This window comes from Salvelinus fontinalis, chromosome 16 (genome assembly GCF_029448725.1).
Source record: "Salvelinus fontinalis isolate EN_2023a chromosome 16, ASM2944872v1, whole genome shotgun sequence".
Classification (NCBI taxonomy): Eukaryota; Metazoa; Chordata; class Actinopteri; order Salmoniformes; family Salmonidae; genus Salvelinus; species Salvelinus fontinalis.
This window is the reverse complement of record NC_074680.1, coordinates 47,328,107-47,356,024: the sequence shown is the minus strand read 5'-3', so window position 1 is coordinate 47,356,024 and position 27,918 is coordinate 47,328,107. Positions and strand designations below refer to the sequence as shown.

Below are 27,918 nucleotides of genomic sequence, written 5' to 3'. Positions count from 1 at the left end.
ACTAAGGAGACGGAGAGGGACTAGGGAGACGGAGAGGGACTAGGGAGACGGAGAGGGACTAGGGAGACGGAGAGGGACTAGGGAGACGGAGAGGGACTAGGGAGACGGAGGGGGACTAGGGAGACGGAGAGGGACTAGGGAGACGGAGAGGGACTAGGGAGCTAGGGAGACGGAGAGGGACTAGGGAGACGGAGAGGGACTAGGGAGACGGAGGGGGACTAGGGAGACGGAGGGGGACTAGGGAGACGGAGGGGGACTAGGGAGACGGAGGGGGACTAGGGAGGCGGAGGGGGACTAGGGAGGCGGAGGGGGACTAGGGAGACGGAGGGGGACTAGGGAGGCGGAGGGGGACTAGGGAGGCGGAGGGGGATACCCTCAGCGTGTTTCACATTGGGTTCCACCCTCAGTCCTGAGGGACGGAGAGATAACATGGTTAGAAAGGGATCCACTATCTCTTGAGGAAAGGGGGATGGAGGGGGACGGAAGGGACGAGGGGGACTAGGGAGACGGAGGGGGACTAGGGAGACGGAGGGGGACTAGGGAGACGGAGGGGGACTAGGGAGACGGAGGGGGACTAGGGAGACGGAGGGGGACTAGGGGGACTAGGGGGACAGAGGGGGACGGAGAGGATTAGGGAGACGGAGAGGACTAGGGAGACGGAGGGGACAGACGGGACTAGGGAGACGGATGGGGACAGAGGGGACTAGGGAGACGGAGGGGGACAGAGGGGACTAGGGAGACGGAGGGGGACTAGGGAGACGGAGGGGGACAGAGGGGACTAGGGAGACGGAGGGGGACAGAGGGGACTAGGGAGACGGAGGGGGACAGAGGGGACTAGGGAGACGGAGGGGGACAGAGGGGACTAGGGAGACGGAGGGGGACAGAGGGGACTAGGGAGACGGAGGGAGACGGAGGGGGACGAAGGGGACGGAGGGAGACAGAGGGGACTGGGGGGACGGAGGGTTAGGGAGATGGACGTTAGAAAAGGGGAGGGACATTTTTATTTGGCCATAGGTCTGTTGACGTTACATATTAAGGTAGCTTTTTTTAGCATCCAATTTTCCCACTGAACCCTACAGTACCCTCCCCCCCCCCCACTGTACCCCACTGTACTCACCCTCCCCACTGTACCCCACTCTACCCTACCCCTCCCCACTCTACCCTACCCCTCCCCACTCTACCCTACCCCTCCCCACTCTACCCTACCCCTCCCCACTCTACCCCACTCTACCCTACCCCTCCCCACTCTACCCTACCCACTCTACCCTACCCCTCCCCACTCTACCCCTCCCCACTCTACCCCTCCCCCTCCCCACTCTACCCCTCCCCCTCCCCACTGTACCCCACTCTACCCTACCCCTCCCCACTCTACCCTACCCCTCCCCACTCTACCCTACCCCTCCCCACTCTACCCTACCCCTCCCCACTCTACCCCTCCCCACTCTACCCCACTCTACCCTACCCCTCCCCACTCTACCCTACCCCTCCCCACTCTACCCTACCCCTCCCCACTCTACCCTACCCCTCCCCACTCTACCCTACCCCTCCACCCCACTCCATCCTCATTCTATCCTACCCCACTCCATCCTCATTCTATCCTACCCCACTCCATCCTCATTCTATCCTACCCCACTCCATCCTCATTCTATCCTACCCCACCCTACCCAACCCCATCGTACCCCACCCTACCCAACCCCATCGTACCCCACCGTACCCCACCCCCTCCACCTACCTCTTCCCTCCAGGCTGCTGTGTAGCCGTCTCTCCGCCGTGTCCAGTAGCTGTCTAGAGGTCTTCCACAGCTGGCAGTGACAGCAGGCCAGGTCGAAGGCAGCCATGGCAGGGGGGCTGAGCTCCTCCAGGAGGGTGTGCAGGAGGCCTGTCCCTGGGGGGTCCAGGACACAGCGGCCCAGCCAGTAGCCCTCCTCCAGAGACGGAACGGGGCGACCAGGGGTGGAAAGGAGACGGTCTGCCACGTCAGAGACGGAATAGAATGCCATGCCTAACGAGAGACAGACAGGGAGTCAGCCTCTAACCTCACCTCTACAGACAGACAGACAGACAGCCTTTAGCCCCAACTCTACAGACAGACAGACAGCCTCTAGCCCCAACTCTACAGACAGACAGGGAGTCAGCCTCTAACCCCAACTCTACAGACAGACAGGGAGTCAGCCTCTAACCCCAACTCTACAGACAGACAGGGAGTCAACCTCTAACCCCAACTCTACAGACAGACAGACAGCCTTTAGCCCCAACTCTACAGACAGATAGACAGCCTCTAGCCCCAACTCTACAGACAGACAGGGAGTCAGCCTCTAACCCCAACTCTACAGACAGACAGGGAGTCAGCCTCTAACCCCAACTCTACAGACAGACAGGGAGTCAACCTCTAACCCCAACTCTACAGACAGACAGACAGCCTTTAGCCCCAACTCTACAGACAGACAGGGAGTCAGCCTCTAACCCCAACTCTACAGACAGACAGGGAGTCAGCCTCTAACCCCAACTCTACAGACAGACAGGGAGTCAACCTCTAACCCCAACTCTACAGACAGACAGACAGCCTTTAGCCCCAACTCTACAGACAGATAGACAGCCTCTAGCCCCAACTCTACAGACAGACAGGGAGTTAGCCTCTAACCCCAACTCTACAGACAGTCATCCTCTAACCCCAACTCTACAGACAGACAGACAGACAGCCTCTAGCCCCAACTCTACAGACAGACAGGGAGTTAGCCTCTAACCCCAACTCTACAGTCATCCTCTAACCCCAACTCTACAGACAGACAGACAGACAGCCTCTAGCCCCAACTCTACAGACAGACAGTCAGCCTCTAACCCCACCTCTACAGATACAGTCAGCCTCTAACCCCAACTCCACAGACAGACAGCCTCTAGCCCCAACTCTACAGACAGGGAGTCAGCCTCTAACCCACCTCTACAGAAAGACAGTCAGCCTCTAACCACAACTTGACAGAGACACACTGATCTATATAGAGTAGAAGGACTTCCCTAACAGAGAGTATACATGAGTTACAGTTATCACACATGATAAAGAGGACCTTCACAAAGTAACTAAATAACCGTCCTATCAATGAGAACCAAGCAGTCTTGTGTTAGACAGGTGAGATGTGATGTGGGAGACAACAGATACACAGGAACGTCCGGTTCTGGGAACATTTTATTGTGATCGTATGGAATTGTTTTTGCTTCAATCGTACTTGATTGTTTCTCTGCCCTGACCGTTAAGTCTCTCTGGAGAAGAGTGTCTGCTAAATGACAAACACGTCAAACGTACCGGCAGCAGCTGCACTCCCGATGGCCTGCAGAGTGGAGCGCCCACTACTTCCCAGCCGACTACGCCCCGGGGCGGGCGCCACGGCCGTCGCTCCCAGGCCCTCTGAGGAAGAGGAGGATGAAGATAAGGAGTGGGTCTCCATCTTCTGCTCCACGCGACCCAGCTCCTCCAGGACTTCCCGGTAACGCTCCATGAAGACCAGCTCCCCGAAGCACCATGACCCCTCCAGGCCAAACATCAGAGACACCTAGACAGAGGTCAAAAGGTCAGAGACACCTAGACAGAGGTCAAAAGGTCAGAGACACCTAGACAGAGGTTGAAAGGTCAGAGACACCTAGACAGACAGATAGGAGGACCAGGATGGGACCAACCATAGACGTAAACCACGTCACACAATATCACAACACTAAATGCTACCCAACCCAGCAGCCAATCCTAACTCACTCCCTAGACCTCGTGGCTCCGACCCGTCAACACCTGCAGATCTGGTCTAAAACAGGTATAAGAGGTGTACTTTGTAAAGCTTTCACCAATATCGCAGACGACTTAAAGATCTGCAAATATTGAAGGAATCGGGCCAAGAGGAAAGGGGGGAGTGAATGAATTGGTAGCAGCTGTAACCCTTGGTCCTAACCTGTAACCCTGTAACCCTTGGTCCTAACCTGTAACCCTTGGTCCTAACCTGTAACCCATGGTCCTAACCTGTAACCCATGGTCCTAACCTGTAACCTGTAACCCTTGGTCCTAACCTGTAACCTGTAACCCTGTAACCCTTGGTCCTAACCTGTAACCCTTGGTCCTAACCTGTAACCTGTAACCCTGGGTCCTAACCTGTAACCCTGGGTCCTAATCTGTAACCTGTAACCCTTGGTCCTAACCTGTAACATGTAACCCTTGGTCCTAACCTGTAACCTGTAAACATGTAACCCTTGGTCCTAACCTGTAACCTGTAAACATGTAACCATTGGTCCTAACCTGTAACCTGTAACCCTTGGTCCTAACCTGTAACCTGTAAACATGTAACCCTTGGTCCTAACCTGTAACCATGTAACCCTTGGTCCTAACCTGTAACCATGTAACCCTTGGTCCTAACCTGTAACCTGTAACCATGTAACCCTCGGTCCTAACCCGTAACCTAACCCTGTAACCCTTGGTCCAAACCTGTATCCTGTAACCCTTGGTCCTAACCTGCAAACCTGTAACCCTGGGTCCTAACCTGTAACCCTTGGTCCTAACCTGTAACCCTTGGTCCTAACCTGTAACCCATGGTCCTAACCTGTAACCTGTAACCCTTGGTCCTAACCTGTAACCCTGTAACCTTGGTCCTAACCTGTAACCCTTGGTCCTAACCTGTAACCCTTGGTCCTAACCTGTAACCTGTAACCCTGGGTCCTAATCTGTAACCTGTAAACATGTAACCCTTGGTCCTAACCTGTAACCTGTAAACATGTAACCCTTGGTCCTAACCTGTAACCATGTAACCCTTGGTCCTAACCTGTAACCATGTAACCCTCGGTCCTAACCCGTAACCTAACCCTGTAACCCTTGGTCCAAACCTGTATCCTGTAACCCTTGGTCCTAACCCGTAACCTAACCCTGTAACCCTTGGTCCTAACCTGCAAACCTGTAACCCTGGGTCCTAACCTGTAACCCTGGGTCCTAACCTGTAACCCTTGGTCCTAACCTGTAACCCTTGGTCTTAACCTGTAACCCTTGGTCCTAACCTGTAACCCTTGGTCCTAACCTGTAACCCTTGGTCCTAACCTGTAACCCTTGGTCCTAACCTGGTGTGCCTCCATGTAGTTTCCCCGACGGATGCAGGCCATGAGCAGGGACTCAGGTGGAGCCAGCATGGCTGGAACTACCCAGCTACCCATACTTCCACAGGGACACACCTCCCACTCCGACCGCCCGGCTCCTCCACTTCCATCTGGAACAGGGGACAACAACAGTTCTAGAAGAAACTACGCTGAGTATACTAAACATTAAGAACACCTTCCTAATATTGAGTTGCGCCCCCTCAGAACAGCCTCAATTCGTCGGGGCATGGACTCTACGAGGTGTCGAAAGCGTTCCACAGGGATGCTGGTCCATGTTGACTCCAATGCTTCCCACAGTTGTGTCAAGTTGTCTGGATGTCCTTTATTGTGGTGGACTATTCTTGATCTACACAGGAAACTGTTGAGCGTGAAAAACCCAGCAGCGTTGCAGTTCTTGACACAAACAGGTTCATGGCACCTACTACCAAACCCCGTTCAAAAGACACTTAAATCTTTTGTCTTGCCCTTTCACCCTCTGAATGGCACACAGACACAATCCATGTCTCAATTGTTTCAAGGCAACAAAAATAGATGTATATTATAGAACCTGTCTCCTCCCCTTCATCTACACTGAAGTGGATTTAACAGGTGGCATCAATAAGGGATCAGAGCTTTCACCTGGTCAGTCTTGTCATGGTAATAACAGGTGTTCCTAATGTTTTGTACACTCAGTGTATACTACTCATACACAGACTGAGTACGAAGCCGTTTTACTGTGGGACGTTATCATATAACAAGGGGTTTATTGGTATTTGGCACATAATTGCTCCTGAATCAAAAGGCTATTTTGATATGTTAATTAGGAAATACCATAACGAATTAGCTGAAATAAGGCTTTATATGTTGCTTCCTGTGTCACCTGATGGGCTGCTTACCCGAGGGGCTGCTTACCCGAGGGGCTGCTTACCCGAGGGGCTGCTTCACCTGAGGGGCTGCTTACCCGAGGGGCTGCTTACCCGAGGGGCTGCTTACCCGAGGGGCTGCTTCACCTGAGGGGCTGCTTACCCGAGGGGCTGCTTCACCTGAGGGGCTGCTTCACCTGAGGGGCTGCTTACCCGAGGGGCTGCTTCACCTGAGGGGCTGCTTCACCTGAGGGGCTGCTTCACCTGAGGGGCTGCTTCACCTGAGGGGCTGCTTACCCGAGGGGCTGCTTCACCTGAGGGGCTGCTTCACCTGAGGGGCTGCTTCACCTGAGGGGCTGCTTCACCCGAGGGGCTGCTTCACCTGAGGGGCTGCTTCACCTGAGGGGCTGCTTCACCTGAGGGGCTGCTTACCCGAGGGGCTGCCGCTGACCTCTCCATTGTGTATCTCTGTGGAGGGTTGTATGTCAGAGTGTTGTCGTCTAGGCCTTTTCCTCCTCCTGACCCCAGTACGGCTGGCTCTTCCTTTTAGACAGGAGGCAGGACGGGCTGCTGGAGACACCTGGAGCTGGGTGGGGGGGTCAGAGACTGGGGAGGTAGTAGAGGTAACAGTTAGACCTGGAGCTGGGTGGGGGGGGTCTGAGACTGGGGAGGTAGTAGAGGTAACAGTTAGACCTGGAGCTGGGTGGGGGGGTCAGAGACTGGGGAGGTAGTAGAGGTAACAGTTAGACCTGGAGCTGGGTGGGGGGGTCTGAGACTGGGGAGGTAGTAGAGGTAACAGTTAGACCTGGAGCTGGGGGGGGGGGGGGGGTCAGAGACTGGGGAGGTAGTAGAGGTAACAGTTAGACCTGGAGCTGGGGGGGGGGGGGGGGGGGTCAGAGACTGGGGAGGTAGTAGAGGTAACAGTTAGACCTGGAGCTGGGTGGGGGGGGGGTCAGAGACTGGGGAGGTAGTAGAGGTAACAGTTAGACCTGGAGCTGGGTGGGGGGGGGTCAGAGACTGGGGAGGTAGTAGAGGTAACAGTTAGACCTGGAGCTGGGTGGGGGGGGGTCAGAGACTGGGGAGGTAGTAGAGGTAACAGTTAGACCTGGAGCTGGGTGGGGGGGGGTCAGAGACTGGGGAGGTAGTAGAGGTAACAGTTAGACCTGGAGCTGGGTGGGGGGGGTCTGAGACTGGGGAGGTAGTAGAGGAAATATATTAGACTCACTGGTCCATATTCACAGATAATCTCAGAGGAGTGCTGATCTAGCATAGGGATAGTGTTGTGGACAAGGGGAGCTGATCCTAGATCAGCAGACACTATGAATACACTGCTCATTTACAGTCAACAATTCACACTGTCACACTTCAGCACACACACACACACACTGACCAAACCCAGCTTCCTCCCTTAGCTGTTACCTCCCTCCCCACTACAGCGGCCTGGTATAAACATCACTGCTCCGCTAGTGGTCTGGTTAAGGTTGAGGGTTACTGTTACTGGTTGTTAACTCACCGTTGCCGCTGTCCTGGTTAGAAGCGATAATCTGTAGTCTCCACTGGGCTTCGGCTGTCCTCTTGGACAGTCTCTGCAGGCGAGCCCCGAAAGTCTCTGCCGTCACAGAGCAGCCCAGACTCTCTGCCACCTCTGCCTCCCCCGCCAGAGCCCTGCCCTCCTCCTGCCCCGACCGTTGACCCACTACCACCACCCCTTCCAGACTCTCTCTCAGCAGCCGCAGGAACCCCTGCATGGCTCCGAGGTCCACTAGGAAGCCCCTGCAGCCTGCCGTCAAGTGGCCCAGATCAAGGTGACTCCGTTGGGACGCTGAGAAGGGGAAGTTGAGGGGTTGGTGGTGATTCTCTCTTGTCATTTTGCTTTGATCCGCTTCTCCTCTTCCACCTACTTCGGTTTTGCTTGAGCTTTCGTTCTCCTCCCGTCCGTCTCCTCTCTTTTTCCCTTCCTGTTGTCCTTTTCTTCTCTTCCCTTCTTTCTCTTCGGCGTGTTCTGTCTGGCCTGTGCTCGTCGTCTCCCCCTGATGGTTGTGGAGGGTAAAATCAGCGTTGGACAGGAAGAGCAGGGAGAAGATGTTCTCCAGTAGTTCCAGGCGGAACATAGCAGGTACTGCCTCCAGGTAGATCTGACACTCAGACAGGTAGAGCTGGAATAGGGGAGGACAGTCTAGAGACGGGGAGAGAGAGAGAAACACACGAGAGAGAGAGAGAGGGAGAGAGAGAGAGAAACAGAGAGAGAGAGAGAGAAACAGAGAGAAACAGAGAGAGAGAGAGAGAGAAAGAGAAACAGAGAGAGAGAAACAGAGAGAGAGAAAGAGAAAGAGAAACAGAGAGAGAGAGAAAGAGAGAAAGAGAGAAAGGAGAGAAAGAGAGAGAAAGAGAGAAAGAGAGAGAGAGAGAGAGACGGAGAGAGAAACAGAGAGAGAGAGAGAGAGAGAGAGAGAGAGAGAGAGAGAGAGAGAGACGGAGAGAGAAACAGAGAGAGAGAGAGAGAGAGAGAGAGAGGGAGAGAGAAACAGAGAGAGAGAGAGAGGGAGAAAGAGAGAGAGAGAAACAGAGAGAGAGACGGAGAGAGAAACAGAGAGAGAGAGAGAGAGAGAGAGAGAAACAGAGAGAGAGAGAGAGAGAGAGAGAGAGAGAGAGACAGAAAATCCAATCAGAATAAACCAAATTACAACACAGTCAAAACAATACAACATGACCTATTATGAAACACAAAGCAACATGCAGTGCCATCGGCCCCTAAACGGACACTACAAACTATTGTTACTGATCGGAAACCTTAAAACCTTGACAAAGTACAGACACAGTGAGCACAGCCTTGCCATTGAGAAGGCTAACCACAGGAAAACCTGGTTCCCTGCAGAGGAAAGGCTGTGAAACCACTGCACCACAGCAGAACCTGAGACAGACTTCACTGCAGTAAAGTACCTGGGGGGGGGGGTTGAGGCTTGACTGCAGTAAAGTACCTGGGGGGGGGGGGGGGGTTTACTGCAGTAAAGTACCTAGGGGGGGGGGGTTGAGGCTTGACTGCAGTAAAGTACCTGGGGGGGGGGGGGGGGGACATTGAGGCTTGACTGCAGTAAAGTACCTTGGAGGGGGGGGGGGGGGTTGAGGCTTGACTGCAGTAAAGTACCTTGGAGGGGGGGGTTGAGGCTTGACTGCAGTAAAGTACCTTGGAGGGGGGGTTGATGCTTGACTGCAGTAAAGTACCTTGGAGCTGGGTTGAGGCTTGGCTCTGGTCCTTCTCAGCATCAGGTGTGGCCTGGTGCTCAGGTGTGGCCTGGTGCTCAGGTGTGGCCTGGTGCTCAGGAGTGGCCTGGTGCTCAGGTGTGGCCTGGTGCTCAGGTGTGGCCTGGTGCGTGCACTGCGTGGTGCCACAGTCGGAGCAGCCACTGTACTTGTGAGCGGTGATACACATGGCGTACAGGGCGTACTTCATAGCGCAGAACCCCCTGTACAGAACCAGGTTCCTCTGGACCATAGGACCGTCTACCACCCCACCGAACTCATCTACATTGGAGAAAGAGAGAAAAAGGAGATGTTTATATATAAAACTCAGCAAAAAAAGAAATGTCCCTTTTTCAGGAGCCTGTCTTTTCAAAGATAATTCGTAAAAATCCAAATAACTTCACAGATCTTCATTGTAAAGGGTTTAAACACTGTTTCCTATGCTTGTTCAATGAACCATAAACAATTAATGAATATGCACCAGTGGAACGGTCATGAACACACTAACAGCTTACAGACGGTAGGCAATTAAGGTCACAGTTATGAAAATTTAGGACACTAAAGAGGCCTTTCTACTGACTCTGAAAAACACCAAAAGAAAGATGCCCAGGGTCCCTGCTCATCTGCGTGAACGTGCCTAAGGCATGCTGCAAGGAGACATGAGGACTGCAGATGTGGCCAGGGCAATAAATTGCAATGTCCGTACTGTGAGACGCCTAAGACAGCGCTACAGGGAGACAGGACGGATAGCTGATCGTCCTCGCAGTGGCAGACCACGTGTAACAACACCTCCACAGGATCGGTACATCCGAACATCACACCTGCGGGACAGGTACAGGATGGCAACAACAACTGCCCGAGTTACACCAGGAACGCACAATCCCTCCATCAGTGCTCAGACTGTCCGCAATAGGCTGAGAGAGGCTGGACTGAGGGCTTGTAGGCCTGTTATAAGGCAGGTCCTCACCGGCAACAACGTCGCCTATGGGCACAAACCCACCGTCGCTGGCCCAGACAGGACTGGCAAAAAAGTACTCTTCACTGACGAGTCACGGTTTTGTCTCACCAGGGGTGATGGTCGGATTCGCGTTTATCGTAGAAGGAATGAGCGTTACACCGCGGCCTGTACTCTGGAGCGGGATCGATTTGGAGGTGGAGGGTCCGTCATGGTCAGGGGGCGCTGTGTCACAGCATCATCGGACTGAGCTTGTTGTCATTACAGGCAGTCCCAACGCTGTGCGTTACAGGGAAGACATCCTCCTCCCTCATGTGGTACCCTTCCTGCAGGCTCATCCTGACATGACCCTCCAGCAGGACAATGCCACCAGACGTACTGCTCGTTCTGTGTGTGATTTCCTGCAAGACAGGAATGTCCGTGTTCTGCCATGGCCAGCGAGGAGCCCGGATCTCAATCCCATTGAGCACGTCTGGGACCTGTTGGATTGGAGAGTGAGGGCTTGGGCCATTCCCCCCAGAAATGTCCGGGAACTTGCAGGTGCCTTGGTGGAAGAGTGGGGTAACATCTCACAGCAAGAACTGTCAAATCTGGTGCAGTTCATGAGGAGGAGATGTACTGCAGTACTTAATGCAGCTGGTGGCCACACCAGATACTGACTGTTACTTTTGATTTTGAGGGACAGGGACACATTATTCCATTTCTGATAGTCACATTTTACATTTACATTTTAGTCATTTAGCAGACGCTCTTATCCAGAGCGACTTACAGTAGAGTGCATACATTTTATTACATTTTACATTTCATTACATTTTTACATACTGAGACAAGGATATCCCTACCGGCCAAACCCTCCCTAACCCGGACGACGCTATGCCAATTGTGCGTCGCCCCACGGACCTCCCGGTTGCGGCCGGCTGCGACAGAGCCTGGCTGCGAACCCAGCCCAGCCTGGGCACGAACCCAGAGACTCTGGTGGCGCAGCTAGCACTGCGATGCAGTGCCCTAGACCACTGCCCCACCCGGGAGGGTCGATGTCACATGTCTGAGAGAGACATGTCTGAGAGAGACAGAGAGAGAGACAGAGAGAGAGACAGAGACAGAGACAGAGACAGAGACAGAGACAGAGACAGAGACAGAGACAGAGACAGAGACAGAGACAGAGAGAGAGAGAGAGAGAGAGAGAGAGAGAGAGAGAGAGAGAGAGAGAGAGAGAGAGAGAGAGAGAGAGAGAGAGAGACAGAGAGAGAGAGAGAGAGAGAGAGAGAGAGAGAGAGAGAGAGAGACAGACAGACAGAGAGAGAGAGAGAGAGAGAGAGAGAGACAGAGAGAGAGAGACAGAGAGAGAGAGACAGAGAGAGAGAGAGAGAGAGAGGGAGAGAGAGAGAGAGAGAGAGAGACAGAGAGAGAGAGAGAACAAGAAAGACTGCGTGTAACACTGACCTGCCCCGGTGGGTTTGGGCTGTGTATTCAGCAGGTCCAGTACCATGTGTTCCTCATTCTGGGCCAGAGGGGTGAGACAGTGAAGGACGTACAGGGCTGAGTGACTGTCCAGTGTGTGCAGCTGGCCAAGCAACGCCTCCTTGGGGATCCCTCTACTCACACACACACACACACACACACACACACACACACACACACACACACACACACACACACACACACACACACACACACACACACAAAGAGAAGATGGCACATTTATAAAATAGATATGAATCCTACGTTATACACATGCCCACCTCAAGTACAAGCAAACGAATCGTGTTTTAATATGAACTATAGAAAACTACTGCTATACTCACGGGTTGTTCTCAACACACCACTCCAACACTCTCAACTGAGAAGACAGACCGTTGGCAAACTCTCTCAGAACAGAGTCGTTGGCCAGCGCCTGAGAACAGGACAGGCAGGAGGATCATGTTATAGACATATGGGGCAGTCTGGGTTGTGTTCATTGGGTACCAAACGGAAGAAAACGGACTGAAACAGGAACAGACTATGGTACCCTAACCTGGCCGTGGGGTAAGGGGGCCTAACCTGGCCGTGGGGTAAGGGGGCCTAACCTGGTCGTGGGGTAAGGGGGCCTAACCTGGTCGTGGGGTAAGGGGGCCTAACCTGGTCGTGGGGTAAGGGGGCCTAACCTGGTCGTGGGGTAAGGGGGCCTAACCTGGTCGTGGGGTAAGGGGGCCTAACCTGGTCGTGGGGTAAGGGGGCCTAACCTGGTCGTGGGGTAAGGGGGCCTAACCTGGTCGTGGGGTAAGAGGGCCTAACCTGGTCGTGGGGTAAGGGGGCCTAACCTGGTCGTGGGGTAAGGGGGCCTAACCTGGTCGTGGGGTAAGGGGGCCTAACCTGGTCGTGGGGTAAGGGGCCTAACCTGGTCGTGGGGTAAGGGGCCTAACCTGGTCGTGGGGTAAGGGGCCTAACCTGGTCGTGGGGTAAGGGGCCTAACCTGGTCGTGGGGTAGGGGGCCTAACCTGGTCGTGGGGTAGGGGGCCTAACCTGGTCGTGGGGTAAGGGGCCTAACCTGTTCGTGGGGTAGGGGGTCTAACCTGGTCGTGGGGTAAGGGGCCTAACCTGGTCGTGGGGTAAGGGGCCTAACCTGTTCGTGGGGCAGGAGGCCTAAGCTGTTCGTGGGGCAGGAGGCCTAACCTGGTCGTGGGGCAGGAGGCCTAACCTGGTCGTGGGGCAGGAGGCCTAACCTGGTCGTGGAGTAGGAGGCCTAACCTGGTCGTGGGGTACGAGGCCTAACCTGGTCGTGGGGTACGAGGCCTAACCTGGTCGTGGGGTAGGAGGCGTAGCAGGGTCTGAGCTGAGGGCCTAACCTGGTCGTGGGGTAGGAGGCCTAACCTGGTCGTGGGGTACGAGGCCTAACCTGGTCGTGGGGTACGAGGCCTAACCTGGTCGTGGGGTACGAGGCCTAACCTGGTCGTGGGGTACGAGGCCTAACCTGGTCGTGGGGTACGAGGCCTAACCTGGTCGTGGGGTAGGGGGCCTAACCTGGTCGTGGGGTAGGGGGCCTAACCTGGTCGTGGGGTAGGGGGCCTAACCTGGTCGTGGGGTAGGGGGCCTAACCTGGTCGTGGGGTAGGGGGCCTAACCTGGTCGTGGGGTAGGGGGCCTAACCTGGTCGTGGGGTAGGGGGCCTAACCTGGTCGTGGGGTAAGGGGCCTAACCTGGTCGTGGGGTAGGGGGCCTAACCTGGTCGTGGGGTAGGGGGCCTAACCTGGTCGTGGGGTAGGGGGCCTAACCTGGCCGTGGGGTAGGGGGCCTAACCTTGCCGTGGGGTAGGAGGCCTAACCTGGTCGTGGGGTAGGAGGCCTAACCTGGTCGTGGGGTAGGAGGCCTAACCTGGTCGTGGGGTAGGAGGCCTAACCTGGCCGTGGGGTAGGAGGCCTAACCTGGCCGTGGGGTAGGAGGCCTAACCTGGCCGTGGGGTAGGAGGCCTAATCTGGCCGTGGGGTAGGGGCCCTAACCTGGTCGTGGTGTAGGAGGCCTAACCTGGCCGTGGGGTAAGAGGCCTAACCTGGTCGTGGGGTAGGAGGCCTAACCTGGTCATGGTGTAAGAGGCGTAGCAGGGTCTGAGCTGAGAGCAGGCTTTGGCACTGGGTCCACCCCAGGAGGAGCAGGAGGCGAGACAGAGGCTGGAACTCCCCCTTCAGCAGGTCCTCTAGCCTACAGAACTCCTCCCTCTTCACCAGGTCCAGAGCAGTCACCTGAGGAATGGAGAAAAGTAGGGTTATGACCGAGTGCGTGTCACAAAATGACACCCTAATCCCTATACAGTACACAACATTTGACCAGAGCCCGAGTGCACTATATAGGGAATACTGTGCCATTTAAGATACAAGGCAAAAACAGAAAAGGTACCTTATATGCAAAGGAACTCATCTCATATAGTACCTGTTGATATCAGGATGCCAATAGATGTTACACACTATTACACTCACCAGGACCTGTGTTGATGTTACACACTATTACACTCACCAGGACCTGTGTTGATGTTACACACTATTACACTCACCAGGACCTGTTCAAGGAAGTGCTTGCCGCTGCTAAGACACTCAAAGTAAATGGTTTTCCAGACGGAAGGCCGGTCCCCGTGACAACACAAGCCCAGCAGTAACTTCTCCGTTTCAGGAAGATCCACTGGGATGAAGGGAGGAGGGGAAAAAGGTCGGGGGGAAAAAAAGGGTTAAGAGAAAGAAGACTAGTGGTGGCATGACCTCCACGTTGTTGATACTCGAGGTACAACAATACACAACCACGTTTTAACCGCGCGCAAATTGTTTGGTCAAAATATTTTGACACAACCATCGATTTCATAAAAAATAAATGGGAGACCGTAGAGATATGGCAAAAACCATGGTTGTGCTTTGTTCTTCCCTCGGGTAGGGGCGTCTCAACAACTAGGCCAGAGGATTGGCCATATACAGCATGTGGGGTCAATACACAGTATAGGGGGTCAATACACAGTATAGGGGCTCAATACACAGCATAGGGGGTCAATACACATGTGGGGTCAATACACAGTATAGGGGCTCAATACACAGCATAGGGGGTCAATACACAGCATATGGCATCAATACACAGCATAGGGGGTCAATACACAGCATATGGGGTCAATACACAGTATAGGGGCTCAAAACACAGCATATGGCATCAATACACAGCATATGGCATCAATACACAGCATAGGGGGTCAATACACAGCATATGGGGTCAATACACATCATGTGGGGTCAATACACAGCATATGGGGTCAATACACAGTATATGGGGTCAATATACAGCATATAGGATCAATAGACAGCATATGGGGCCAATAGACAGCATATGGGGTCAATACACAGCATACGGGGTCAATACACATCATAGGGGGTCAATACACAGCATACGGGGTCAATACACATCATATGGGGTCAATACACAGCATATGGGGTCAATACACATCATATGGGGTCAATACACATCATATGGGGTCAATATACAGCATATGGGATCAATACACAGCATATAGGGTCAATAAACAGCATATGGGGTCAATATACAGCATATAGGGTCAATATACAGTGTATATATATATATATATATACAGTATATAGCGTTAACAGCAGCTGTACTGTCAACATTGCATAGAAACACATCATAACAAGTCTTCCTCCTCTCCTACAGTATATATTTATATTTCTACAATTTCCAAAAGATAACCAAACAAAAACATCATTACTTTTTACGAGACGTGTTTGTGCCGTCATTCTAACTTTATTACATTCGTATGTTGACTCCATTTTGATGTTGAGGTTTTACGATTTGGCTGACTTTTCTTAGCAGATTGAATTATGGGACGTTTCAGGCACCGAAAGTGAACATAATTGTACACTCGACAAACTCCATTAAAAAAAACAAAGGCTTGAGGGGGCTTACGTTGCAAACTTCCCTTGCTTGGCTAATCATGTGGACCGATGACAAGGCCGCGGGGATTCCCCCCCCCCAAGGGCACAACACGAGGGTAAGTGGACGAGGGAGTGTCTTTGTTGGGAGTATTAACCGCAGTCCATGTCACGTTCCAAAAGACTCTTTGGTAAACGGCAAGGAGTTAGAAGGAGATGAATGCCAGCTAAATAGACCGGTACTCAGACGAGAAGGCAGTCAGGAGGCAAGATCATGTGGGACCATTCTAGCCAATGAGAGGGCAGACATGCGTGTGAACAACAGGTACAACTCAGATATAAAAAGTGTTTTTTTTCTCCTCAAAGTTGCCGGGGGGCGTCACGTGACCTATTTATCAGTACACTCGTAACAACCTAAACACGATTAAACTTCCATTAGAGTAAATTAACCTATATACATTTTTTATTAACCGAAATCAACAATCTGTCATTGACCTCCGAACATAAACTCCTGGTGAGCAAAAACAACAAACAACAAACATCACCTGCTGGACAAGCCAGATTTTGGGCCAAGTTATCCCTCTCTCTTCTCCTCATCCTCTCTGATGTGCCTCACACGTTTCAGTTTATTAATATAGCTCCCGCCTAAGGCCAAATCGGTATAATTTTGTAAATGCCCGGATACCTACGGAAAGACGCGTCTTTCACCCAAGTTTAGTCAAAAACAAAAACAAAAAAAAACGGGGCTAGTGCCGTAGCTGAGATATCGTGTGTGACTAACGAACGGACGGACGGACGGAGATCGATGTACAGTATCCTCCCTGATTTCATCGTGGGAGACAATAAAGTTAGTTTTTTTTCGATCCACTGTTTGTAAACAACGCAATTGTAAAGAAACACATTATAGTTTCAAAACATGGTCGTAACTATACTGTTGATCTCATGGATGGTCAGTCCTCGTGTCTATAGCTTTGTCTATGAATTTGAGAGTGGTTACTTCTGCCACATGGTGTGTTGATCACTTGTCGTTTGAACTTCAGATAACCCCTTTTAGGTTTCAGGTAAAGTTAAGGAAGTAAAAGTCCATCCTCACCCTGGGTGCTGGGAGTCTCTCTCAGTAGTCGGTCTCTGTGCAGCCTGAGGGCTGTGGAGCAGTAGTGGGAGAGCAAGGTGTGGCAGTGGGGCCGTAGCAGGGAGCTCAGAACCCTCTCCTCTCTCAGGGGCCCGTCTCTGGCCCTCCACAGGGCCTCACACAGGGCCTCCAGCTGGCTCCCGCCTCCTCCACCTCGCTCCGACCTCAGGGGCATCAGGGCTAGGACCACACACATCTCCTCCGCCCAGCCCTCCATCTTCTCTGGGCCTGGACCATGATGCTCCACTCTCTCCATCAGGTATCTGATGAATGTGTCCTTTAATAGAAGTAATAATAGATTTGATATAAACCCGGGAGGGAGGGGCGGGGGGGGGGGGGGGGGCATGGGTGTAAAACAATTTCAATTAAAAGCTACCTGTAGGATGTGGTTCCCTGTTTTAACACTCCTGGGGTGGTCCTCCAGGAAGCTAACCAGAGCCTGGGCCACTCTGGGTCTCTTCTGGTCCAACAAGGCTTCGAGACAGGTCTCTATCCCTGGACTCTGAGCATCGCCCGTCCCTGGTGATACCCTTGGAACCCCTGGTTCCTTTCTCTCCTCCGATTGGGTGGTCAGGAAGGCCTGGTGGAGCTCCTGGGGACGAGAACAACATTTGTCTAATAACTTTCCCCCCCCCCCACCTCCCAATTACTCTAAAATATTAACTTGAGACTAACCTTATGGTTCTGTATCAATAGCGGTAATTGTTGAAGTTAACTTTATGGTCTCTCTATATGAAATGTTGTCCTTGTCTATTTTTAAGAAAATCAGAAGTATAAACCTTGAGCGTGGTCTCTGGCACCTCGTCTCCCAGCTCCTCTAGAAGCAGTAGGAACTCTAGTTCTCTCCTGACTGAAACAGAAACCTCTTCTTTGGTCCATTTCTCCAGGACTTGAAGCCAAAGCCAGGCCAGTTTGTGAGGGCTGCCCACACTCTCCCATCTACAATACACACAAAATATAATTATATAAGCAATTTATATTGGCTAATCAATAATAATGTACCATAATTTCTCCCCCACCCCCCCCCCCTCCAGGTAAGCAGCCTAACTCACTCTAGCAGGTAAGGGTAGGTGATGATGGCCTTGATGATGTCGCGTAGCCGTTGTGACACCTCTCCTCCAGCGTCACACAGCTGAGGCACGCAGGCTTCAGCCAGCTCCCACTCGCCATTCTGCAGACACCGAGTGAAGAAATCAAACAGCTCCTGAAGAGATGTCTCTGCCTCACAGCCGTACGGGTGCATGTCTGTCTGTCTGTCTCCTCCTCCTCTGGTTTAAATCACAGTCTGGTCGCCTCGGGGTCAAGGGTTCACACCCTCCCCGTCTTTCACGACATGGCAGTGGAGGAGTAATAACCAGGAGCTGGGTGAAAATACAGGATTATAAATCAGTTAACATCTAAGAGATGCTTTTATCAAAAAAACGACTTACAGTCATCCGTGCATACATTTTTCCATTTGGCTGGCACCAGCGGGAATTGAACCCAGGACCCTTGGTGTTGCAGGTTCTAGGCACAGAGGACCAACTAGCTGAGAAACGCTCAACTCTGTTCTCTTATATAAAGAGAGTTGAGCATTCTGCTAGAGGACCATAGGATTATTATGATAAAAAAAAAAAAGGGCCATCCCAAACTGTAACATGAATGATAAGGAAGAGTAGGGCTGTATCCCCAATGGCAATCTACTCCCTATCTAGTGCAGACTTTTGTGCTACATTTGAACGGTTACCCTATTCACTACATAGTGCTCTACATTTGACCGGTACCCTATTCCCTATTAAAAACAACAAAACACGGTGTTTTAAGTGAGCAGTAGGCATTGGTCTGAAGGAATTGGTCACGATACCTGCTCCACCCATGCTCTACCAAGGTTTTCCAGCACTACAGTAGCTATGTTGGTCTATTGTTCTCTGAACAATACGTAGGCAGGTTTCTTAGGATTCAAACCAGCCTAATTTATACTCTTAGAGGAATTGTTGACACAATTCCTGGTTGGTGTAACTGTTAGCTTACCTGTGTAATATTGACATAAGCTTGTTTTACAAACATGGTCCTGTTTGATCAATTGCTGTGCGGATCAATGGACAGTTCATTAGCTCTGTCAAATTAACATTTAGCTCAAAGATGTGTATTTTGTATTTATTTTTGCAATAAAGATGGTGACGCTAGAATAATACACATTTACAATAGGCTTATATCTAAACACACAGTGAATTCAGAAAGTATTCAGACCCCTGGACTTTTTCCACATTTTGTTATGTTACAGGCTTAATCTAAAATTTATTAAAATTATTATTTTTCCTCATCAAACTACACACAATACTCCATAATGACAAAGTGAAAACATGTTTTTAAACATTTTTGCAAAAAGTATTAAAATTGTAAAACAAAAATAACTTATTTACATAAGCATTCAGACCCTTTGCTATGAGACTTGAAATTGAGCTCAGGTGCATCCTGTTTCCATTGATCCTCCTTGAGATGTTTCTACAACTTGGAGTCCACCTGTGGTAAATTCAATTGATTAGACATGATTTGGAAAAGGCACACACCTGTCTATATAAGGTCCCACAGTTGACAGTACATGTCAGAGCAAAAACCAAGCCATGAGGTCGAAGGAATTGTCCATAGAGCTCAGAGACAGGATTGTGTCAAGGCACAGATCTGGGGAAGGGTACCAAGACATTTCTTCAGCATTGAAGGTCCCCAAGAACACAGTGGCCTCCATCATTCTTAAATGGAAGAAGTTTGTAACCACCAAGACTCTTCCTAGAGCTGGCCGCCCGGCCAAACTGAGCAATTGAGGGAGAAGGTCCTTGCTCATGGAGGTCACCAAGAACCCAATGCTCACTCTGACAGAGCTCCAGAGTTCCTCTGTGGAGATGGGAGAATATTCCAGAAGGACAACCATCTCTACATCACTCCACCAATCAGGCCTTTATGGTAGAGTGGCCTGACGGAAACCACTCCTCAGTAAAAGGCACATGACAGCCCACTTGGAGTTTGCCAAAAGGCCCCGAAAGACTCTCAGACCATGAAAAACAAGATTCTCTGGTCTGAAAATTGAACTCTTTGGCCTGAATACCAAGCGTCACGTCTGGAGGAAACTTGGCACCATCCCTACGGTGAAGCATGGTGGTGGCAGCATCATGCTGTGGGGATGTTTTTCAGTGGCAGGGACTGTGAGACTAGTCAGGATCGGGGGAAAGATGAACAGAGAAAAGTACAGCGAGATCCTTGATGAAGTCCTGAGCTCTCTGAAGCAGGTTCTCAGACTGGGGCAAAGGTTCACCTTCCAACAGGACAACAACCCTAAGCACACAGCCAAGACAGCGCAGGAGGGGCTTCGGGAAAAGTCTCTTAATGTCCTTGAATAGCCCAGCCAGAGCCTGGACTTTAACCCGATCAAACATCTCTGGAGAGACCTGAAAATAGCTGTGAGTGACGCTCCCGATCCAACCTGACAGAGCTTGAGAGGATCTGCAGAGAATAATGGGAGAAACTCCCCAAATACAGGTGTGCCAAGCTTGTAGCGTCATACCCAAGAAGAATCAAGGCTGTAATTGCTGCCAATTGCTGCCAAAGATCAACAAAGTACTGAGTAAAAGGTCTGACAACTTATGTAAATGTGATATTTCAGTTTATTTTCTTGTATACATTAAGCAAAAAATTTCTAAAAACCTGTTTTTGCTTTGTCATTATGGAGTATTGTGTGTAGATTGATGAGTAAAAAAACTATTTAATACATTTTAGAATAAGGCTGTAACGTAACAAAATGTGGAAAAAGTCAAGGGGTCTGAATACTTTCCGAATGCACTGTATGTAGTTGGTTTTATTCAAACACTGTCTATATATGGAAAAATAAGGTTAAACATTTCAACCAAACGATTGGTCAAAAGAACAGGACGACTCTGTCTACCAAGATAGTTTTTTGTCGGGGACAGCCCTAATGCATTTAATGATTAACCTCAGCTTGCAAACCAACAGACGTGCTGGTGCAGGCAGTGAGCTCTTTGTGTTGTTGAGTTGCTGGGCAACAGAGTTGCTGGCCCAGTTAGACAGAATGAGATTTAGCTAAAGAGACGCGAGCATCATCAGAAATGCTACAAAAATGTTCATGTGTAAAGTCAACAGACCTATGCCATTGGAACCCTACTCCACAGGAGAGCCACGTGAACCCTACTCCACAGGAGAGCCACGTGAACCCTTCTCCACAGGAGAGCCACGTGAACCCTACTCCACAGGAGAGCCACGTGAACCCTACTCCACAGGAGAGCCACGTGAACCCTACTCCACAGGAGAGCCACGTGAACCCTACTCCACAGGAGAGCCACGTGAACCCTACTCCACAGGAGAGCCACGTGAACCCTACTCCACAGGAGAGCCACGTGAACCCTACTCCACAGGAGAGCCACGTGAACCCTACTCCACAGGGGAGCCACGTGAACCCTACTCCACAGGGGAGCCACGTGAACCCTACTCCACAGGGGAGCCACGTGAACCCTACTCCACAGGGGAGCCACGTGAACCCTACTCCACAGGGGAGCCACGTGAACCCTACTCCACAGGGGAGCCATGTGAACCCTACTCCACAGGGGAGCCATGTGAACCCTACTCCACAGGGGAGCCACGTGAACCCTACTCCACAGGGGAGCCACGTGAACCCTACTCCACAGGGGAGCCACGTGAACCCTACTCCACAGGGGAGCCACGTGAACCCTACTCCACAGGGGAGCCACGTGAACCCTACTCCACAGGGGGGCCACGTGAACCCTACTCCACAGGGGAACCACGTGAACCCTACTCCACAGGAGAGCCACGTGAACCCTACTCCACAGGAGAGCCACGTGAACCCTACTCCACAGGAGAGCCACGTGAACCCTACTCCACAGGAGAGCCACGTGAACCCTACTCCACAGGAGAGCCACGTGAACCCTACTCCACAGGAGAGCCACGTGAACCCTACTCCACAGGAGAGCCACGTGAACCCTACTCCACAGGAGAGCCACGTGAACCCTACTCCACAGGGGAGCCATGTGAACCCTACTCCACAGGGGAGCCACGTGAACCCTACTCCACAGGAGAGCCACGTGAACCCTACTCCACAGGGGAGCCATGTGAACCCTACTCCACAGGAGAGCCATGTGAACCCTACTCCTTGGCCAGAGCGTCCAGAGTACGCTCTGAATGCTCCGAGAGTGAAACCCTCTGAATTTACAAATGCCCAGAGTGCACTCTGGCACTCCAGATTAAATTTACGAAATACACCCATAGTATAAACCAGCCTTTAGTCTTGAAATCTTTGGTTGTTTAATACACTACCGTACTCACTCTGTTTAGTACATGGCATCACATGTGAATCCTTAAAGAGATGGGTGGGGCTAAAGCTTAAGAGGATGTGAACGATGCTGAATGGGTTTAGACAAAGAAGAGCTCTCCAGTAGGTGTACCAGAATATTCAAAGGCCATTTTCTCAAAGTTTACCAACTTTCAAAGCAGAATGACTTTCCCCATTGTTCCTCAACTGTAGTGTATGATATACCATTTTCTAGCTCCGAGTCTCTACTTTTATCCAATGGGGAAAAAAACACAAATTCAAATTTTGCTACATAAGACCAAACCGAGCGTGTCAGTCACAAATATGCAGTTGTCACACAACACAAAGCCACAGATGTCTCAAGTTTTGAGGAAGCGTGCAGTTGGCATGCTGACTGCCGGGATGTTCACCAGAGCTGTTGGCAGAGAATGTTATGTTAATTTATATACCATAACCCACCTCCCAATGTCGTTTTAGATCATCAGTGCGTCCAACCGGCCTCACAACCACAGACCATGTGTATGGCGTCGTGTGGGCGAGCGGTTTGCTGATGTCAACGTTGTGAACAGAGTGCCCCCATGGTGGCGGTGGGGTTATGGTATGGGCAGGCATAAGCTACGGACAACAAACACAATTGTATTTTATTGATGTCACAGAGATATTAATAAAAAGATGTTGAGGACCATTTTTGTGCCATTCAGCCATCAGCAGACGTGTCACCCGTTGAGCATGTTTGGGATGCTCTGGATTGATGTGTACAGGCAGCTTGTTTTCAAGTTCCAGCCAATAACCAGCAAGTTGGCACGGCCATTGGAGAGGAGCGGGACAACGTTCCACAATCAACAGCCTGATCAACTCCTCACCAAGTGGATGTAAATGGTGGTCACACCTGATTAGTGGCAGTCGCTATCATTTAAGATGAGGACAATACATTTTGTTTCTTCATGTACATGGCCTTATTTCTATTACAGCATGTTGGATGACTGTCATTCTTTATTCCATTCATCCAGTTCAATGTAACAGTGATAGGTTTAGGTTACTGTCATTCATATTCCATTCACCCAGTTCAATGTAACAGTGATAGGTTTAGGTTACTGTCATTATTTATTCCATTCACCCAGTTCAATGTAACAGTGATAGGTTTAGGTTACTGTCATTCATATTCCATTTACCCAGTTCAATGTAACAGTGATAGGTTTAGGTTACAGTCATTCATATTCCATTCACCCAGTTCAATGTAACAGTGAAAGGTTTAGGCTACTACCTGATTCTAGAATGTTCTCTGTACCCATCATGAGGTTGCTACAACCTAGACTATGAATGAACGTTTACAACGTAGGTGCACACAGGTCGAAATAATAATTTGAGGTGACATGGACAGTGACACATGGACAGACAGTGACAGATTCAATACCGCCTTGAACACTCTTGCCTGCATCTAGCTGATCTAGGGTATAATCATTAGTCCAACAGTTGCAAACAAGAGTTTCTATTGGACAAACTCAGGTATGTTTATTTCATTTCATTCTGTTTCCTTCCGTTTAAGAAACATCTATCAACAGAATCGGCGGAATGAATACACCCCTGATCATGCTAAAAACACAGTTCACTTTCATAGCAGCCACGTTGTATTCTTTCTCACATCTATTCACTCTCTTCCTCTCACCTTTTCCCTTCACTTGTCAACTTCAATGCACACCAGATGTATGTGACCAGGCGAAAAATCCTTTCCAAGCCAAACCATATCATATCATAACCGCTACACACAGCCTACATGGTTGTCCCCATATTAGCTAAAGTAACATCATAGTCAACATAGCTAATAGAACTAACACATTAGTAAACCTGCTACAATCATGCAGTAACATTACAGTGTAAAGTCAGTAAGCAGTTTAGCACTTACACTGGCGGGCCCCAATGGCAATACATTTGTAAAAACCAAAAGCTTACTTTGTCTTGGAAGTGTTCCAGTGTTGTGTTGTTTAGTCATAGCCAGCTAGCTAACGCAGCATCCCTCTGTTTGAGCAGGTGTTTGAATACGCTAAACTAGCTAGCTGCATTTGCTAGCTAAGTGAAACTGAAAGTGAGGGGGAAATAATGACAATCTCTCTCTATCCCTCTCTTGCTTCTCCTTCATTTTGGAAGAACTTAATTTGTTCAAAACTGTTCAACTATTGTTTTTCTCTCTCTTTGAGTCAACTACTCACCACATTTTATGCACTGCAGTGCTAGCTAGCTGTAGCGAATGCTTTCAGTACTATATTAATTCTCTGATCGTTTGATTGGGTGGACAACATGTCAGTTCATGCTGCAAGAGTTCTGATAGGTTGGAGGACGTCCTCCGGAAGTTGTCATAATTACTGTGTAAGTCTATGGAAGGGGGTGAGAACCATGAGCCTCCTAGGTTTTGTACTGAAGTCAATGGACTCAGAGGAGAACGGAAGCTAGCTGTCCTCCGGCTACACCATGGTGCTACCCTACAGAGTGCTGTTGAGGCTACTGTAGACTTTTAGTGCAAAAAAAAGTGTTTAATCAATTATTTGATGACGTGAATATATTTAGTATAGTTTTTTCTAAAATTGTCAACTTTTTTAATGTTTTACAATTTTATTTTTATAAAATTCACTAAGGAGGAGCCTCCAATGCACCTGATACTGACTGGTTTTCTGATCTGCGTGGCTATCTGTGACCAACATAGCATATCTGTATTTCAAGTCATGTGAAATCCATAGATTAGGGACTAATGAATTTATTTCAATTGATTTCCATACATAAACTGTAACTCAGTAAAATTCTAGAAATTGTTGTATGTTGCGTAAATACTTTTGTTCAGCGCAGATATTTTTATACTTAAGGTTCGTGCTTATTTGAGTGTTGTTAAAAGAAACGCGACCTATATCATAATGAGACAACATTACTGATGTTGCACCATCCAAATAATAGCCAGCTAGCTAACGTTAGCTGTCAAAAGAAATGGCATTGCATTCATGAAAGACGTAAGTTAACCGACTAAATCATAAACACATCATGCTGATTAGATCAAGAGCAACCAATGCACAATAAACAACTAACTTACATTGACTTACTTTTTATCGATGTGAATGTATTCCGTTTTATAATATTTCACTGTTATTTCTTCCCTCTTCCGAATTGTTATGCTAGGCGCACAGTGACCAAGCTAGAGAGCTATGTCATGTGACGAAATCAGCTGATTTTGCTTGCAGTTCAAAGGTTGAAAGAGACCTTCGCGCAAGATAGGCCATACCACGGGTGTATTCATTACGTCAATTCTGTTGCAAAACGTTCTGAATTGTTCCGATTTGTTTTGTCATTGTTGCAAATAATTTTTCAACAGAAACGAAAGTTTCTACTGGACAAATTCAGTTAGGTCCATCCACATTTCATTGCGTTTGCTCTGTTTGCTTCCGTTTGCCTCTTAAACGTTGAACGGTTTCCGTTGCAAGACGTAATGAATACACCCCAGAGATACTGGATATAATGACGAGATGCTTATGTCTCCGCTCTAACAATGGGATTCGTTGTCCACAGAGCGGGACAGGCGTCTGTCGAAGCTCCCGCCTATTCCTCTCTTTCGATTGGTGGATACATATCGGTATTTGAATACTGGCTTGAATATTCAATGAGGGGTGTTGACGTCAACCGCCTGTGATTGAATGGAGAGTGATATGCTAACATGAATATGCATAGCCCGTCTCGAATTTCAATAGGAACAATCGATGACGTCTACCGCAGGTGCTACGATACTGATGATCTGACGCCACATATGGTTTGTTTACTTTTCTACGGTTGTGGCTAGATGGAGTAGGCCTAGAGCTCTATCTCGTGGTCACGTCGGGGATAACAGTTTTTGACAACCTGACATCTCGATCATCACGACAGTGTCATTGCGTTTTATGTACACCAGAAGTACATTCATTTCCAATGGAACGCTGCGTTTGCCTTGCAGCATTTGCGTTGGAGAGGAAGTTGCAGTGAGTTCTGTGTGGTGCATAACGTACTAGGGGGTTTACTAGCCCCCTGCGTAAAATTGTACGCAGCCTTAACTGGATATGTGTGTAACAAAAGTTCAACATTCACCTTCTGCTACCATTTCTGTCAAGCCGTATACGCATAGCATAAGTTCGATAAATCCGACATATGCACCACACAGAACGCACTGGAACTACCTCTGCAACACAATGCTACAAGGGAAACACAGCGTTCCATTGGAAATTAATGCACTTCTGGTGTACCAAAAGGTAAATAGCTCTGTTGGTGTGATCAAGGCGTCAAACTGTATGCTTGAAATGGTAGCAGGAGGTGAATGTTGAACTTTTGTTGTACGCATACCCAGATGATGCTGCGTACTATTTTGAGCAATAACTCTTATCAGTGTGATCGAGGCACAACCCTAACCCTTTTCATAACCTTAAACTCATTGTTCTAACCTGCAATGTTAATTCTACTAACCTGCCACATTAATTCACCTAACCTGCTGCATTAGTTCTCCTAAACTGCCACATTAATTCACCTAACCTGCTGCATTAGTTCTCCTAACCTGCCGCATTAATTCACCTAACCTGCTGCATTAGTTCTCCTAACCTGCTGCAATAATTCACCTAACCTGCTGCATTAGTTCTCCTAACCTGCCACATTAATTCACCTAACCTGCTGCATTAGTTCTCCCAATTTGCCACATTAATTCACCTAACCTGCTGCATTAGTTATCCTAACCTGCTGCATTAATTCTCCTAATCTGCTGCATTAGTTCTCCTAACCTGCTGCATTAGTTCTCCTAACCTGCCACATTAATTCACCTAACCTGCTGCATTAGTTATCCTAACCTGCTGCATTAGTTCTCCTAACCTGCTGCGTTAATTCACCTAACCTGCTGCATTAATTCACCTAACCTGCTGCATTAGTTATCCTAACCTGCTGCATTAGTTCTCCTAACCTGCTGTGTTAATTCACCTAACCTGCTGCATTAATTCACCTAACCTGCTGCATTAGTTCACCTCACCTGCTGCATTAGTTCTCCTAACCTGCCACATTAATTCACCTAACCTGCTGCATTAGTTCACCTCACTTGCTGCATTAGTTCTCCTAACCTGCTGCATTAGTTCTCCTAACCTGCTGGATTAGTTCTCCTAATCTGCCACGTTAATTCACCTAACCTGCTGCATTAGTTCTCCTAATCTGCCACATTAATTCACCTAACCTGCTGCATTAGTTATCCTAACCTGCTGCGTTAATTCACCTAACCTGCTGCATTAGTTCTCCTAACCTGCTGCGTTAATTCACCTAACCTGCTGCATTAGTTTTCCTAACCTGCTGCGTTAATTCACCTAACCTGCTGCATTAATTCACCTAACCTGCTGCATTAGTTCTCCTAACCTGCTGCGTTAATTCACCTAACCTGCTGCATTAATTCACCTAACCTGCTGCATTAGTTCTCCTAACCTGCTGCATTAATTCACCTAACCTGCTGCATTAGTTCTCCTAACCTGCTGCATTAGTTCACCTAACCTGCTGCATTAGTTCTCCTAACCTGCTGCATTAATTCACCTAACCTGCTGCATTAGTTCTCCTAACCTGCTGCGTTAATTCACCTAACCTGCTGCATTAATTCACCTAACCTGCTGCATTAGTTCTCCTAACCTGCCACGTTAATTCACCTAACCTGCTGCATTAGTTCTCCTAACCTGCTGCGTTAATTCACCTAACCTGCTGCATACCACCCTGCATACCACTGATGGCTTGCTTCTGAAGCTAAGCAGGGTTGGTCCTGGTCAGTCCCTGGATGGGAGACCAGATGCTGCTGGAAGTGGTGATGGAGGGCCAGTAGGAGGCACTCTTTCCTCTGGTCTAAACAAAGATCCCAAGGCCCCAGGGCAGTGATTGGGAACACTGCTCTGTGTAGGGTGC

General features: G+C 49.7%; 1 protein-coding gene across 3 annotated transcripts in view; it reads right to left on the bottom strand.

The window, feature by feature from the left end:
• zfyve26 (zinc finger, FYVE domain containing 26) overlaps window positions 1–25,194 on the bottom strand; it is a 108,278-nt gene extending 83,084 nt beyond the window's left edge. Inside the window, exons 1-15 of one of the 3 annotated variants that reach the window (XM_055865599.1) lie at window positions 25,080–25,194; window positions 17,732–18,040; window positions 17,459–17,618; window positions 17,056–17,271; window positions 16,641–16,956; window positions 14,179–14,303; window positions 13,706–13,870; window positions 11,961–12,049; window positions 11,599–11,750; window positions 9,183–9,482; window positions 7,474–8,136; window positions 6,393–6,566; window positions 5,083–5,228; window positions 3,299–3,545; window positions 1,733–2,002 (exon numbers count right to left, since the gene is read on the bottom strand). In XM_055865599.1, coding sequence (XP_055721574.1) covers window positions 1,733–2,002; window positions 3,299–3,545; window positions 5,083–5,228; window positions 6,393–6,566; window positions 7,474–8,136; window positions 9,183–9,482; window positions 11,599–11,750; window positions 11,961–12,049; window positions 13,706–13,870; window positions 14,179–14,303; window positions 16,641–16,956; window positions 17,056–17,271; window positions 17,459–17,618; window positions 17,732–17,922 — 3,214 coding nt within the window. In that variant the 5' untranslated portion in view covers window positions 17,923–18,040; window positions 25,080–25,194. Of the gene's footprint in view, window positions 1–1,732; window positions 2,003–3,298; window positions 3,546–5,082; window positions 5,229–6,392; window positions 6,567–7,473; window positions 8,137–9,182; window positions 9,483–11,598; window positions 11,751–11,960; window positions 12,050–13,705; window positions 13,871–14,178; window positions 14,304–16,640; window positions 16,957–17,055; window positions 17,272–17,458; window positions 17,619–17,731; window positions 18,041–25,069 lie in introns of all 3 variants that reach the window. The other 2 variants (XM_055865598.1, XM_055865597.1) reach the window with 2 other exon arrangements.
• Window positions 25,195–27,918: the final 2,724 nt, after the last annotated feature.